We start from the raw sequence: 14984 nt of genomic DNA, 5'->3' as shown, positions 1-14984 counted from the left end.
ATTCCTTTTCTAAACACTTATGCACCCTCAGGAAAATTTTTTTCTTATCATAATTGGATGAAATAACATAAAGCTGGTCACCCTTTAATTTATTAACACAAACATTCTTAAATTCCACTTTTCAGAACTAATATAAAAGTCACTTCCTTTCTGGCTTCTCTAGAGGTTAAAGAAAATTATGGCACTAATAGAGACATGAGGAAAGTTAAAATTAAAAAAAAAGAAAAGTTACGTCTTGAGACTGGACTATATATTATATTTTTACTTATTTGCATTTTTTCTTTTATAAAACTCATTTCATGTCCTAGAACAATTCATTTTCAAGAGAAAAAAGTACACATGCAAAACAAAATTTCATTCCAATGTCTCCAACTTAAAACTTTATTCCTGTTATTCCCATGTTAAAGGCACAAAATTTTCTGTAAAAACAGATATATTCTGTTTTCCATTTTAATTTCATACATTCTATTTGAAACACAGAAAATCCTCTAGTAGTAGTTTAGAATTTATGCAGATTCTGCTTAATCTTATGTTTCAAGTCTATGAAGCATATTCTAAAGTAATAATCATAACACTTAAAATACACTTGCATAACATTTTTGTTGAAGTGGGTATTAGGTATCATATGCACTGCAACATTCCTGGCAAGGGAGTGCACGTAATACTTTAAAATGAAACTTTCCTTTTTCACTTCAGCTCCTTTTCTTGATTGAGAAGCTATAAATGTATCTTGCCTCTTTTCACAAATGAAAATGTGTTCATACGTAATTAATCTACCCTATTAACTCTACAAAACATCTGCTATATTTGTTAAACACTTCAAACTTCTGTTCGGAACCAGTTAATTCTAAGTAATTTCTCAGTTAAATATTTACATGGGCTTCCATGATGATAAACTCTAGCTTGTCTTAAATAATCAGCAGATTGTCCGGAGAGCTGTGTGAGATGTAACACATTGGAATAGCTATCCACTGGAACTTAAAATGGTTAGCTGGCTTGGACTATTTTTTGCTTATTTTATCTTAGCCAAAAGAGGTAACAGCCTTATGAATTCCATTCTTTGTCAATATTTTTAATGCCCAGAATTGTGTTAAAAGGAAAATGAATACCTATGTAGACCTATGCAGATGTTTATATCGTGAAAATGCTAAATCCAATCTCAAATGTCTCTTTCAGAAAAGTGATAAATCTGTATGTGTGCAAAGTTTTAGAAATAACTCAATTTACAGTTATTTTTGTAGCCAGCTAAGTAGATTAAAAAGTGGAAAACATTGATAGGCATTTTTCTTCAGCGAATTAAATCAAAGAAGAAAAAAATCCACAGGTTTTGCAAATGTGCTGTGTGTACAAAGATAATTAAGAATATGATTCTCTAACTGGACAAATTATATAAATCTGTAAAACATCAGGTTTTGATCAAAAATTGGAATAAGTTCCACAACAGAGATGCTGTTACAGTGGTAAATGATTAATTTGTAAATGAACTATAAGGCAGTGTTACTCATAGACATCAGAGAATAGAATGATCACTTCAGACTGAGGAAGACAGACAAGATTGAAAGTTGTCCAATGTGGTATTTAAGTTCAAGTTTTGAAAATAAAAATGATTATATAAAGAGCAGAAGTCAGTTCTCCAACACCAACACTCAGTATTGTTCTAACTTGGTGTTTTCTTCTTTACAATATGCCAAATGTTTATTGAGTTCCTTCTGTAAGTGTTGCAGAGGATAGAAAGAAATGAGCCTCTGTCCTCTAGAGCAGGGGTCTCCAACCCCCAGGACAAGGACTAGTACCAGTTCGTGGCCTGTTAGGAACTGGACCACATAGCAGGAGGTGAGTGGTGGACAGGCTAGCAAGCTTCATCTGTATCTACAGCCACTCCCCATTGCTCACGTTACTGCCTGAGCTCCACCTCCTGTCAGATCAGTGGCTGCATTAGATTCTCACAGGAGCAAGAACCCTATTGTGAACTGTGCACGTGAGGGATCTAGGTTGCGTGCTCCTTATGAGAATCTAATGCCTGATGATCTGTCACTGTCTCCCATCACCCCTAGAAGGGACCGTCTAGTTGCAGGAAAACAACCTCAGGGTTCTCACTGATTCTACATTATGGTGAGTGTATAATTATTTCATTATATATTACAGTGTAATAATAATAACAGAAATAAAGTACACACAAAAAAATGTAATGTGCTTGAATCATCCTGAAACTATGCCCCCATCAGGGTTCATGGAAAAATTGTCCTTGGTGCTGAAAAGGTTGGGGACCACTGCTCTAGAGCTCATGGTCAACTAAAAGGATAAATGAAGCACACACATAATGACCTTTACAAAGCCAGAATAAGGAAGAATTGTGGGAGGGATTCTGAGACAAATGCTGAGCTCTATCCAAGTTCAATTTAGGTACACTGGAGGTTAAGTATGTCTGTAATTTTCATACTAAGTGATAGATAAATCCACTGTTTGACTTTACTAAATGGGAGGAACAGTGTCCTGGATCATTATAAATAACCCTGCCAGAATTTTAATTTGTTAGTTTGCGAATAGAAATTATTTTTCTACAGTTGATTGATCTCTGTTTTACTAATGACAATATTAAAATTATTTTTGCTTTGTCAGTTTCAACTAATGTTGAATACTGTGCTCAAAACTATTCTGAAGATTAGGAGAACATGGCTAGAATTACAAATTGGTCTTGGATCATTCAAATAGTTAATGATTCATCAAGGATTAAAAAAGAATTTCCTCAATTTTTATCAAACCCCTAGCTGGGTCCTAGACTTAACAAAAGTGAGGAGGAGGAGATCAGAGTCTTGATAACATCTGGTAGGCCCATAAGTGGTTTATGTATGTGAGTTGGTGCCATATCTGACTACTTGAGTCTCACATACAAAAGATTATCATAAATATTTTTTGAGTTTGTTAAATACATTCCAAATCAAATGTTATATTTTTGCATTAGGTAGACTTTGCTACATAACTTCTTTAAATAGTAAAGGGAGTAGATTATTGATTATATGTGTCTCAGAATTAGGTGTACTCCCTGATGTGTGTATGTTTTAGTAATTCATGTTTAAAAACACTGAATGAGCTGTCAGCATTTGGATGAATATAAAAAATGTTATATATTAGTTTGACTATTCATGAAATGATAATAGTTGTCCTAAGGGTAGGAGAGAAGAGTTTAATCTAGAGCCAAGATCATGTCAGTCTTATAAAAAAAGACACAATGCTCTGTAATTATGTTATAAGTAATACTTGGTATATTTGAATTTCAAAATTTGATTTTCTTATAAACACTAGGAATTTGCCATTTTAAACTTGGCCTAATTATCCAACATTACTTGATTATATATCATTTGGCAGGTTTTGTTGTTTTTTTTTGTTTTTAACTACAAAGGGAACTGATTACTTCTTTTCTGTTGTTTTTTTTTCTTTCCTAAATCAATAAAACATAGGCTCCATATGCCCCTGTAATATTAAATTGCTCCCAAAGTAGATAAAAGAAATGAGAGTGATAAATACATAAATTTCATTCAACTATTGTGGAAAAGGAGTAAGAAAGATTTGGGGGAACTGTGAGAACTGACGACATATGCAGAATTTTTTTTTGTACTAACACTTTAAAAAATATAGTTACAATAATTTATACTGAACTCTGAGAATATTAATCAAATGAAAGCCATCTGATTGAAAAATTAAAATACATATATCACTTTTTTATTCAAAATAAAATTAGATGGTGAAATTAAGCATGTATGACATTCATGAAAATTTAGTTTGTATGAAAAAAATTAAAAATGAATATATACATAATAAGTAACTATGGATCATGATGAGTACATCTGGCATTTTAGTTTCAACATAGCCATCACTTTTTAGAAAAAGGTCATATTATAAAAATGAATCTTAATTATTTTAAAATTAGATAACACAAGAATTTCTTCTGGAATAAGGGGGAATAAATTTACATTTATTTGCATTTGTATTATCCGATTTTTCATTTATTTCAAACCATTTAAGGCACTTAATAGATGATGGGTTAATCATAAATATTTGGAAAACTTTTTGAAAATTACTGCCTTTACCCAAAAACTTTCATTAGAGTGGATGAGTTCCCCAATGTGAATTGTCATTTGGCCATTAACAGGCACATACCATGATGAATAAGATATAGATTCTATTATAGATTAGAGCCTGGTGAAAGAAACAAATCATTACATGAATAATCACTTAAATGAATTAGTGGTAAGTATTTTAAAGAAAAAGTGCAAGTGCAAGGCACTGTGAGACTGAAACAAGGCATTGTCTCCAAGTGGCAAATCAGGGAAGATCAAGCCTGATTTTCTTAGGATCAGTTTGGCTGTGATGTGAATGGAGGGAGCAGTGTGTAGAATCAACTAGGAAACTCTTACAGGTAAGCAAGAACATGGGAGCAGTAGGAGTGGAGACAAATGGATGAATCCAAACCTGTCTTGGAGATAAAGTCAACAAGATTTGGTAACTGTATGTGAGAGAGAAGTTTGAGAGAGTTGAGTGTGGAGAATGAGTTCTAGATTTCTGGCATGAGCATGAAGAGAGTGTGGTATGGATTTTATTGATTTGGGGCATGGTGGAAGAGGATCCAGTTTTGGAGGGAGGATCCTGAGTTCAGCATTTGATGAGGTAAACTGTGGATGCCTGTGAGGTAGCAGCGGTTCTATCAAGCAGGTAGTGGGTCTGAATGCAGCTCAGAGATAAACTGGAGTTGTAGATCTGGGCATTGCTGGTCTAGAAAATCCAACACTCACAGATGTATGAGATCAATGTGAGAGAATGTGGACTGAGAAGAAAATAAGACTAAAATCTACCACATTTAATGGTTGATTAGGGAAGAAAGAAGCAACAGGAAAGAAGTAGTCATAACTGCTGAAATTCTTTTTAAATGGCAATATCATCATTTTTAATTTCATGTGGAGTAAGAATTTCTGTCAAAGAATCAGGAGACTTGACTTCCAGATTAATACCTGGGATTTCCTAGGACTTTGTTATGATCTGAAAAACAGAATGTTTATTTTCCCTACCACTTTATATTATTATGAGAAAGCAGTAAATAATATTTTTAATATTAAAAGTTCAATGTTATGAGTAGACACATGTTTGAAGCCAACACCATAATCATGCATTTCCTTAGAATATACTTACAAAGCTACTCTCAACCAAAAATGTAGTTTTATTTATAGAGTTTAAATGTATAAAGAGGTATTTTTTTCTGCTTGGAAATATTGTTACCACTTATTTACGGTGGTTTGTTGTAACATGGTTCCAATCATATGGGATTCTTCACTGGCAGTGAACATTTGGTCTCACACCTGGTGCGGGACTGCCTTTTTTCCTTTCTGGAGTTAGCTACAAAGATAAACCAGTCAAAGAAGGGCAATTCATCATTAATACATTATATAGTTCAACCTTGAAAGAGCTCAAATTACTTTAAAAGTTTGTTTTAATAAACACAATAATTATTAATTTTCACAACATTCTTTGTGGGGCAGATGTACTTGAAACAGTCTATTAACATGTGTCTCTTTTTCCTCATAGGGTTCCCTGGGGATACAAGGCCCCCAAGGTCCACCTGGAAAAGAGGGTCAGAGGGTAAGTAAACTTGGAACAACTGGTAGGCATTACTAACTCAGGGGCTACTTATTTCAGAACACTAATGAAAATGAAACGGAAACATAGCAAGCAGATGGACATATGGAGAGTATCAACTATCCAAAGACTGAAATTTGAGATTTGAGATTTTGACAGAGGTTTTGCAATTCAGAAAATTCTATGTTTCTCAAGATTGGCAGCACAAGTGTAGAGGTATTGTTTGAATAAAATGAATTAGCCCTAATTTGATCTACAGCACTTAGGTCATATTTTTAGTTTTTGAATTAAGTTGATGAGTATCTTTGTGGAGGTCCAGGCTCTTTATTAATTCCATAAAGGTTGTGAATGTTAACTATATTCTTTATTCAAATTAAATTATTGATTTACTGGCTTTTCATAACTCTCCTTTCATTGCCATTTATTGCCTTTAACTGAGACAAAATAGTAGCAAATAAATTGTTGTTGGAATTGGTAGTAGAGCAATAACCTCCTGTTTCTAGTCCAGTTCAATTTCATTATTCCCCATTAAAAGGAAGCCCTGCAGTGTTATGACAACTGGTCAGCTTCATATGAACAGTGGGCCCGATTCTTGTAGTTTACTGTTGTTATTATCATTTTCAAATCATTTTAAAGTCTCAAAAAATCTTGTGTGTCCTTTCTCATATGCTTATTTATGGCAGTCTTTGAACTAAATAGCACAGGTTCTGTCAACTTCTGTTCCCTTGTTGATGAACATTCCATGACTTAGAGAGTTTAGATGATTTGCCTAAACTTGAGCTTCTGACTCTAGTCCCACATTCTCTTTTATTATTAACCCCAAATATGTTTCTTAGACATTCTCATTTATTATTCCCAGTTCTGCCTTCTGTAAAATAAGTCTCTTTCCTCAACTACATTATAGTCCTTCACATATTTGAGGGTCAGTGGTGTATTGTACCGAGATTTACCTTTTATCAAGTTAATAAAATCCCAATTCTCCTAACTTGTTCTCTTATCATATGGATTCTGGACTCTCCAACATGCCAATAATCTTTGCCAGAAAACACTCATTGGCTTTCCAGAGGTGTCAAGAACAGGACTGGATACATGTGGTCTTACTTAGGGCACAGTAAAATGAGGCAAGTACACCCCATACCGCAGACAATGTGCTTCTATTATGGCCTAAGGTTGAGCCAATGCTTCTTTGTCTGGTATTGTACTTTTGACTTGTACTGACATGTGGTCAATTAAATGCTTCTACCTTTTCATTTTAATGAAAGCTGTTAAGTCAGGTATTTACCCAGCCTATTGTACAGTTGCCGTTTTGAATCACAGAATAGGAACTGATCCTTGTTAAATTTCATCTTTCTTGATTTTAATCCCTAGTAGCATTCTGTTCTTTGGGGGCTTTTTGCTTTTAAAAAATGATTTGAATCCTGTTTTCCAGTGAAATATCTCTCAGCTTTATGCCGCTTTAAAATCTGATAAGCCTACCTTCTGTCTTCATTCAAATCGTTAATCAATCCTGAACAGAACATGGCCTGACAACCCTGTGTAACACCAGCCTAAGCTACCATCTTTCCCACCATTGATGTCCTTGCAGTGTGGCAATCAAATCATGTACAAATGTATTTGAACCCTACCACCTTCCCACCCACATTTCTTGATTTGGTTTGTAAAATAATTATGACAGACTTGTTAGATACTAGCTGAACTGAAAAGATATTTAAATGAGGCTTTTTAAAAATAATAATGCTTCAAATTAAAATTGTACCCTATCAAAGCTTGCATTTTATAAGAAAGTAGATTAAAGAATAAATTAAACATGTATTTTCCATGATAGTAATGAAGGAAATTAGTTAAATTGTAAAGTTCAATCACTATTTTATTTAATTTACTCCATTTATAAATGTGTATAGTCCAGATAATTTTATATTACTTTTATTTTATCTTCTATCAAGAGTAACATAATGTCAGAAACTAAAGAATGTAATAGAACTTATAGACACTTTTAGGCATAGTTTGTCATTATTGCTACTGTCCTTTCACAAACGCCCTATGTATCAAAAGAAGTAGCTAGAGCAGGTATTATTGACATTATCCACATTTACAAATGATTATATGCATGTGGATTATATCCGTAGATGCTCAGTGATTTATTCTACTTTATAAGCTACTTGAATGGGAAGCAAATGAATTTTTTAAATGAGCATTCTTACATATTTACATTTAGGTCCACCTGAGTGCCAACATTTCTTCTCACCTCTATAGTTAAGGAGTACTCAGCTGTTTCGGACATATAAATGTACTTGTACGTGTATGCCTGTGTATATACATATGTGTGTATACATACAGATGAACATTCTGAAAGCTAAGACCAGTAATTTTTCTATTTCACTAAAGTTTGCAGTAGAAAACAATAGTGAGAAAAATCTAGGAATTTAAAATCATTTTTTATTTACTCAGTGTTAAAAAAAACTCTTGTTTTTTGTTTATGAGTGTTTGACCAAGAAGGTATTGACTGTCATTAAGTCTATTTAAATGAAACATAAAGTATGTGAAGTTTTATGCACTTCATTCCTAGACATAATGACTTTAATGAAAGCAGAACATTTAATTTTAAACAAATCATTAGCTTGTTGATTTTCCTCAATGATTAAATAGGTAGTAGCTACTACTCTACCAATATCTCACAATTATGGTGAGTTTCAAACATGAGTGTCACATTTAAACATGCTTTGAAAATTATCAAACATTATAGAAACATGTTAATATTGCTATTATTATTATTAAAGACATAGGATTCTGATTGATGAATTCCTTTTCTTTTTCTCTTTAACTCTATGTGTAGTTTCCTATAAGCATATAGCAACACTATCTTTTTGCAAGTACCACGCTAAAGTCCTGTTTGAAATTTTGATTAGTTGATTTGATTTTTAAAATTATCCTTTAAGCTGCTAAATCTTAGTTTATAAAGTGTTCATTTAATAAAATGTAGAAGTAATGGACTTCTTATACTTAAAAGCTATTCTTAACCTTAACAATGTTCTGTGACAATAGGTATCTGAAATTTATGGGTTCTTTTATTTCTCAACTTCCTGATTTTCCTTTTTTGGATCTTTTATATGCCATTATTTATTTATTTACTTTATCTTCTTGAAGCCCTGCAAGCAAAATGTTGGGTTGACATATTTTTTAGTCTTACATCCTTTATGGATTCACACAGATTTTAGAATTCAATGAATGTTGAATATTTCCCCTAAGCTACAGGTGAGAATATTTCAGATCACAATGAAGGAGAAGAGAATGGCGTCAGGTGTGGGGGACCTTCCTGGAAGTTAAGAGGGGGTTTAATCCATCATGAGGCGGAAAAAGGCTGGGAGAACCTGGCCACTACAGGACCAAGAAGTCAACAGAAGAGTGGTTCTAGATTCATGAAGGGTTCAGCAGAATTAAAATTTGGAACAGTGTAAGTGGAGTGATGCTGGATAAGAGAAGTGGCTGGAATTGGTGCCAATGGAGAGAAGTTCAGTTGAGTAGTGAGCAGGGCACTGGAAACAAAAATCTCAGGAAAATGTAGGAAATTAGGGCATGAGTTGTGAGGAAGGAGAGGCAAACAATGGAGAATGTGGTGGAGAGGAAAGGACAGGAACTGGGTGGAAACCCAGAGAAGTATCTTCGTGAAAAGTGGAATATTTCAGGTAGCAGAGCATGTTCATGGATGTTAACAAGAAACATTGCAAAAGAACTGGCATTATAAAAATTCCCTTTAAGGTGTAGTTTACTTGTAGGATTTCTTAATGTGCCTAACAGACCCTCCCCAAAAGTAAAGAAAACAATAATTGTTTTTACGTAACCTTCAATTTTCATTTTTTAGTCACATTAAATGCATGTCTGGATAATCTCAAGGTTAGCGTGAACCTACCCTGGTCTTTTTAAAAGAAGTTCCTCTAGTTCTCTGAAAAAAAGACATTTACTGGTGAATCAACTAGTTATTGCCCCAAACAGAAGTTTGTGTGGTTGGACCAAGATGATGCCTCACACTTGCATTCTGTTGCTCGATCCTAATTTTGATCCTGAGCAGAAACTTTATGTTTTAAATTCCCTGTAACGTACCCCTCTATCCTGCCTGTCTTGCTCTCAGTTTATCCTCTCTGCCTGTGCCTGTCCTTTTTACCCTCGCTGGGCAACTATCCTCTTGATTGCCTCCTTGCAACATTTTTGTGCAGGTTTTACTTTCCCTTGAAATGCTTGCTCCAAGCTGGCTTTGAAGCTGTGTCTGGAGTCAGGATTCCTTGCATTCTAAACAGCACAGAGAACATCTGCCTACCCACCCCTGCCCCCATCAAGATGTGTTTCTTTGCACCAGCTCACACTTGATGGCAAAGGGGCTGGGTCACATATCCTCCATGAGCTGGGAGCCTACAAAAGTACAGGAGGGCAGGGCAAGCAGCATGTCTACTTACATCTTAAGGTGCAAGCAACTTGGAATTTAGCATACAGGTTGCACCACAGACTTTGGAGCCAGATTGCCTGGATTTTATTTATTTATCTATTTATTTATTTATTTATTTATTATTGAGACAGAGTTTTGCTCTTGTTGCCCAGGCTGGAGTGCAGTGGTGCAATCTCGACTCACTACAACCTCCACCTCCCGGGTTCAAGTGATTCTCCTGCCTCAGCCTCCTAAGTGGGATTACAGACATGCACCACCATGCTCGGCGAATTTTTGTATTTTTAGTAGAGATGGGTTTCACCACGCTGGTCAGGCTGGTCTCAAACTCCTGACCTAAGGTGATCTACCCTCCTTAGACTACCAAAATGCTGGGTTTGCAGGCGTGAGTCACACAGCACCTGGCCCAGATTGCCTGAATTTAAACCCCAGCTTTACTGCTTATTAGCTGTGTGATCTTGTGTGAATTCCTCAGCCACTCTGCACCTCACTTGCCTCCTTTAGAAAATGGAGATGATAATAACGCCTACCCCACAGGGCTGTGATGAGGTGTAGGCCATGTCGGTGTTAGCTGCAGTCATCATTCTCATCCCTAGCCTAGTGATCTCAAGATGTTTATAGAAGGGAATGCAGGTATACAGATTCAGAATATTAGTACTTTATTAAGGAGAATGTCTAATTGATCAAGAAAAAATATTTAAGATAAAATGACTTTTTTTGCTACTACTCTGTTGAATCTATTTTATTTAAATTTTACCTGAATCTTACTTTATTTAGATGTCCATGCCCATTTTATAATGCCCCAGAAGCTTCAGGCCCAGTGTTGATCTAACTTGATAATAAAATTAAGTACGTAAAAATGTCTGCAAGGTAGAGTAGACTATTGCCTTTTCCTTAAAAAAGGAGATGAAGATTGGTGTCATCATTGTGGAGTAGCTGAGACCTCAAAATTTGTTCGAGGGACAAATTCTGCTGATCATGTATAAATTTACCAGGACTTTCATGTAAAATTTACACTTGGTTTTTCTTTTGGTTTGATTCTGAACTGGTTGATATACTTTACCTAAGAAAACAGAAGTAGTGAATTATGTTTTTAATAAGTACTGGGGTGTATTGATCTCATTAGGTAAAAGGACATCAAAGTCACTGCTTCTATGAAATCAACACATACAACAGGACTCACCTAAGCAAAATTTTCCTTAAGCTTATTTGTTTTTATGAGGCTTAGAATATTTTTCAAGTGAAATTATGCCCCTGTAGTCTAGCCATGCTCTATGAAAACTTTGTAGAACACAGCAAGACAGTAATGCAGGTCAGACCTGCCTCACAGTATAGTAAAAAATAATAATAATAGTGTTTCATTGGGCATGGTGGCTCATGTCTGTAATCCCAGCATTTTGGAAGGCTGAGGCAGGCAGATCACTTCAGATCAGAAGACCAAAACCAGCCTGGCCAACATGGTGAAACCCCATCTCTACTAAAAATACAAAAATTAGCCAGACATGGTGGTGGGCGCCTGTAGTCCCAGCTACTTGGGAAACTGAGGCAGGAGACTCACTTGAACTGAGGAGGCAGAAGTTGCAGTGAGCCGAGATTGTGCCACCGTACTCCAACCTGGGTGACAGAGCAAGACCCCAACTCAAAAAAAAAAAAAAAAAAAAAGAGTATTTCTTCTTACTTTAAGATAGCTTATTCCAAGGTACCCACTTCACAGCTACAAAATGATCCAATTGTTCCAATGAAATGATTTCAGGGCCTGGTAGAAACCACTAACAATTGTCTGCAGTTGCAAATCCTTACACAGGCTTGAATTTTAGAGAGGAGTCTTATAGAGAAAAGAATGGATAATTATGAATTTATGGGAAGTACTTTTGTTAGTTTCACAGGCGATATGATTGTCTTCTTATCTTTATGTGTCAAAACTGACAATGACCTTTAAAATGCACAACGAGTGTTTCATAATTCTGCTCTCACTAAAACTATGACTGGTGTCCTTCTACCAGGAATTTGTATTACTAGCAAGAAAAGGTCAAAAATTACTTTAAATAATAGTTTTAACTCTGGTCATAGATAGAAAAAAAAGCATCTTTTTTTGCTTGGATTCATCTATAAATGTAAACATATACCGTAAAAATAACACTTTAAATGTTCTGTATTCTACAACTGTTGGTTCATGCTTATTGCTTGTTAGAAAATTCTTGGCTTACAGATAACATTTTATTTTATTTACTTGCTATGGCATTTCTTCAGAATGTCTCCATGAGTATTATCTTGGGAGTTTACAAGAGATACCATCCTTAATTCTGCCTGACATTTCTAGATGATAACTGGGAAATTGGGTACCCTGTTCAGGTCCCAAGCTGCAGTTGCAGAGCTTTCTCCAACACTTTGTTGGAATTTACAAAACCAAATGTGAAACTCAGTGGATAAAAATAAGCAAATCTGTGTTTATCCCTGCATCTCTGTTTGCAGAGCTCCATAGTGGACTTCAGGTGCTTGGTGTCTCCTAAAATTGGATCAAATACAGTTACCGAATATAGTTACTGAAGCAATGTAGTAAGACAGGACAAAGGGGAAAAGGCTAATATATGTTCATGTCAAACAAATGCCCTCAAGGGTGTAGTTGTATAGCAAGGATACTCCTTTACTTTTGCCTCATATTCTCTTACTGGTGGGAAAGATAAATCAAGGAACAAGATGCTGGGAAACAACTTCTAGCTCAGGCTAATTAAAATCAGGTGAACAAGAGATGTAGCCCAGACTTTGTGAGCACAGGCCATCCCTTAGATAAAGTTAAATAGCACAGCTAGTTACTGACAGTGTGCCTGTGTCTCCTTGTGGTAAATTTCACTCTAACTGGTCGTCTCTGCAGTGCACTTGAGGTAGAGGAGACAAAATGCCGTGGAAAGGCTGTCAATCAGAAAATATACTGTAAGCAATGATTTTGTTCCAATAATACTTATATCGATAGTAAAGCAACAATGAGCTGAGGTCCTTACATTCACTTAAATGAAGAGCTGAATGACATTATATGTATTGTAACAAAATAACATAGTAAGTTTTCTCTTTTATATAGATTAGTAAAGAAAAAAGGTTTTGTATGTTCAAATAGGACCCTGAGTCTGAATGGTTTATTTATTTACGTGAATAGACCCAAGAGCTGTTCTCTGATGCAGAAGAGGCATATCATGTAATGGGGACTCCTTCAAACTGGAGACATTCAGCCCCTGAGGCCAAGTGGCTAAGAGCTTCAGAGAGATAAGCTTGGAGAGGTGGGGGTGGACCCATTTCAGGAACATCAAATCATCACATTTTAGAGCTAAAGGGATACTATAGCATCATTCCAGCCCACCAAATAAGAAAACAGAGACCCAGGAAACATTGGCAATTCTCCAAGGCTGCAGGACTATTTATTCTAACTGTTCCACATAACATACACCCATTGTCTATTGTGTGGTATCACACAGAAATCCAGATTTGCATATTTTTAAAATAGAGAATATTGAGAATTTAACCAAATCACTAACTTTTAAAAAAGTTACTTAAAAATCACTAACTAAATTTTTCTAATTAAAGCCATACACTGGAAGGGACAAATATGGGTATCTACAGCTGATCCTTTTGTGGTCTCCACACATTGTCATGAGCACACATTCTGTCCCTATAACCTGCACCAACAGATGGGAACCAGCAATGCCTGGCCAGTGATGGACCAGGGTGAGAGTCAGAACTGCTCTTTTTTTTCAGGAGAGCAATTGGATTAATTTGTGACTTCAACCAAATCACTCAAGACTCTAGTCTAAATTTATCTGTTTTATCATAACTTAGCCCTCAGGTATATCATGGGATTAAACCAGAAGCACTTTAAATGCACTCTGGTGACAGGTGTTCTCTGAAGGAGTCTTATAAATATTACCTACTTAGCCACAGAAACACTTAAAGAGAATGGAAAAGGAGAAGGCACATTCTGCCAAAGTGGCGATATGCTAATACACCTGCATCAGGATCTTTATTCAGAACATTACACTGAACACATTAGTAACTATTTCATATGTTTACCATTGGAAATGTCAAGTAGAACGTTATTTATCCATTTGGGATGGAGTGAATATATGTGTGGGTGGCTGCCAAACCAAGAATTAATCACAAGTTATTAATCAATTTGGAAAATATAAACGGATAAGTTTTCAGAAATGCAAAACATTTGGAGCATGAAACATTTTTATGGCCTAATGACTTTGAAAGCCAGAAAATTATGTTTCCAATAAATAATCAAGCCCTCAACCTTGTAAAACTCTATAGTATTTTGAGTTACCTTAGGTAATGGCACATAATTCTCAAAGCAACTTTAATTTTATAGCACTTTTGTTTTTCTTATACATTATATTTTAATTATCAAGAGAGAAGCTATTGCAAAGTAAATGTGATGCCATAATTCTTTAAAAAGTTGAAAATTTCCCTTTTATATGATGTATGTAGATTATACAGTGTTTTTATTTCTAAATTTCTTGTCATAGTAGTATTGAGAGTCGCTCTTGAATTCTTCAGAAATACCTTAGAAACTACTTTTTCTCATTTTCCTCAAAACCAGTAAACTTTTACTTGGATTTTTTTTTACAAATTATTGTAGATCAATTTGATATTTATTTGACATTTTAATATGTCCAACACAAACATATACATATATGTATGTACATGTATGTAAGTGTTATCCATTGTGTTTTTAAAATTCACAACAGTATACAACGTATGTTGTGACCACTGTATTATGGTGTCATTTGTGGCTCTCAAAACACCAGACAATGCACTTCTTGAACACTAGAAAGAATTGTTGCTTGTATTTCTTATGTGAGAGATGTTAAAAATGTGTCTATGCAACCGTGAGAAAGATGACTGCAGAGTATCTACAAGTATATTTAAT

The 14984-nt window shown here is 35.1% G+C and overlaps 1 protein-coding gene across 1 annotated transcript in view; it reads left to right on the top strand.

Moving 5' to 3' along the window:
- The window catches only part of COL19A1 (collagen, type XIX, alpha 1), a 350354-nt gene that overhangs the window by 189798 nt on the left and 145572 nt on the right, over positions 1 to 14984 (top strand). The window contains exon 15 of the mRNA XM_011969393.1: positions 5578 to 5631. Coding sequence (XP_011824783.1) covers positions 5578 to 5631 — 54 coding nt within the window. The remainder of the gene's footprint in view (positions 1 to 5577; positions 5632 to 14984) is intronic.

This window comes from Mandrillus leucophaeus, unplaced genomic scaffold, assembly GCF_000951045.1.
Source record: "Mandrillus leucophaeus isolate KB7577 unplaced genomic scaffold, Mleu.le_1.0 Scaffold889, whole genome shotgun sequence".
In the NCBI taxonomy this organism is placed as follows: domain Eukaryota; kingdom Metazoa; phylum Chordata; class Mammalia; order Primates; family Cercopithecidae; genus Mandrillus; species Mandrillus leucophaeus.
Note: the sequence above shows the minus strand (reverse complement) of the source record. Positions and strands in the feature narration are given on the sequence as shown.